Raw genomic sequence first — 1,810 nt, 5'->3', positions numbered from 1 at the left:
TGAATATTTGCCTGTTGTTCTTCAGCTTCTGTGTCATTAACAACACCCCGGCATCTTGGGAAACCACAGTAACATGCAAGGCGCTCATCAATTGAAAAGAATCTGAAATGTTAAAAGACAAAAAATCAGCATATGATAGTGCAATTTCAAAAAAGCACCCAAGAAAGGCACAAAGAGAAACCTGTAATCATAGGTCAGCTCCTCCCATTTTGCGACATCCCTCTTTGCAAATATGATAATATGCTCATCACCATTAACACTAATGACTCTTGAATAGCAATTTGGCTGTACAGGACATATCCATAAGTAATGTGATGATATTGCAGGTGCGAACTAAATCATATAACAAATTGTCAAAACTACTTGACCATACCTCACATGAGTGATTGATCAGGTGGGCAATACTTCCTGTCCTTGTTGCGTCTATGACCCGCTCATTATCAATTCTAAACATATAGGTCCCAGCACCCTATATCAGAAAAGAAATTATTTGGTAAATTGATACCTAACATTTCAGTACTCATAGCCAAAAATATCAGATCCCAAAAATCAGTGAGAAAGTTAGGAAGATATGTATTATGTAGATACTAACACCGCAGGTTGTTTAAGGGAATGCTAACAAAATGTTCAGTGCTCGAGCCAAAAAAAGAATTAATTACCATAGATATAAAATGCACAAGGTCAGATACGTACCACCATTGAGTTGTATATAAGATGTTCTCTCTTGTCAGCTATTGGCGCCCTAACAAGTTCACCAGTGTATTCAATCACCTGCACCCACCCATTTCACAATATTGTCATGACTGACGCTTTACTATGCAAGAATGGACAGTTCAATTTATGAATTCCTAACCATATCTCCTGCCCTGTGCGGAAGCTTTGTAAAGATACCAAAACCATGGATTCCTGATTTCCCTGTAGAAGAAAGTAAACCATTTAAAGGAAAACAAAAAAATCAGAGAAAATTAATTCTGATATATATGTTAAGCTATATGGGAATCACTTCCTGTCTAATCCATAAAACGTAAAATGATCACAAGAAAGCACCATACATCCCAAGAATTTAATGAGAAAAAAATCCTACCAGTTTTATCTTCTTACAGAAATTTCACTAATTTGATCTTTAACATAGCAGAAACTTTGACTAGTAGTAACATCTTTTACGATTGTTGATTAAAAGCTTACCGAATGCTAATCTCTTCCTGTAAGTTTCCTTCATGTATGTATATTTTTCAGCCATAGATAGAATATTGCTTGGAGTAATAATTTGTGACATCTTTGATCCATAAATGCGTTCGTAGGTTGAAATTTCATGTCGAGAGTACCCGCCAACAATAAACGGCTGATTCTCAACAAATAAACGTTTTGAAGAAGCACCAGCAAGAGCTTCGGGTTCCTTTCGTCCTCTTCTTCCAAGATAATTATATGGCTCTACCAGAAACAGAGGGAAAGTACATTAATAATCCAGCAAGATAAAGCTATAAACTGACTTATACAGTGCCTTCTTTTATTAGATTTGAATACAAGCAAGCACAATGTGATAAACACGTGTAAGAGAATAATGTAAGATCATTTAGCTGAAAAAAGACGCACATTTCCACAAGTATAGTAAGAGCATTTCGAGCAAAACATTCCATTCCAAATAGATGCAGTAATTCTACACTTTTATTTCTAGCAGTAGCAAATATTGATCAATGCAACTGCATACCAGTTCGAGCACAGCCAGAGGGATTAGGAGGTGGGAGGTACTTGGCAATATTATGAGCAGGTTTGATAATGTACTCTGTTTCTAGGTGGTTATTTGATGTTT

At 36.1% G+C, this 1,810-nt stretch overlaps 1 protein-coding gene across 4 annotated transcripts in view; it reads right to left on the bottom strand.

Annotated features, from left to right (window-relative positions):
- Window positions 1-1,810, bottom strand: part of LOC104763699 (histone-lysine N-methyltransferase ATX2) — an 8,722-nt gene that overhangs the window by 1,535 nt on the left and 5,377 nt on the right. For all 4 annotated transcript variants that reach the window (XM_010487046.2, XM_010487041.2, XM_010487062.2 and 1 more), the window contains exons 17-23: window positions 1,709-1,806; window positions 1,186-1,431; window positions 854-915; window positions 694-771; window positions 374-469; window positions 182-285; window positions 12-102 (exon numbers count right to left, since the gene is read on the bottom strand). In XM_010487046.2, the coding sequence (XP_010485348.1) occupies window positions 12-102; window positions 182-285; window positions 374-469; window positions 694-771; window positions 854-915; window positions 1,186-1,431; window positions 1,709-1,806 (775 nt within the window). The remainder of the gene's footprint in view (window positions 1-11; window positions 103-181; window positions 286-373; window positions 470-693; window positions 772-853; window positions 916-1,185; window positions 1,432-1,708; window positions 1,807-1,810) is intronic.

This window comes from Camelina sativa, chromosome 3, assembly GCF_000633955.1.
Source record: "Camelina sativa cultivar DH55 chromosome 3, Cs, whole genome shotgun sequence".
Taxonomy (NCBI): Eukaryota; Viridiplantae; Streptophyta; class Magnoliopsida; order Brassicales; family Brassicaceae; genus Camelina; species Camelina sativa.
This window is presented reverse-complemented; position numbering and strand designations above follow the sequence as displayed.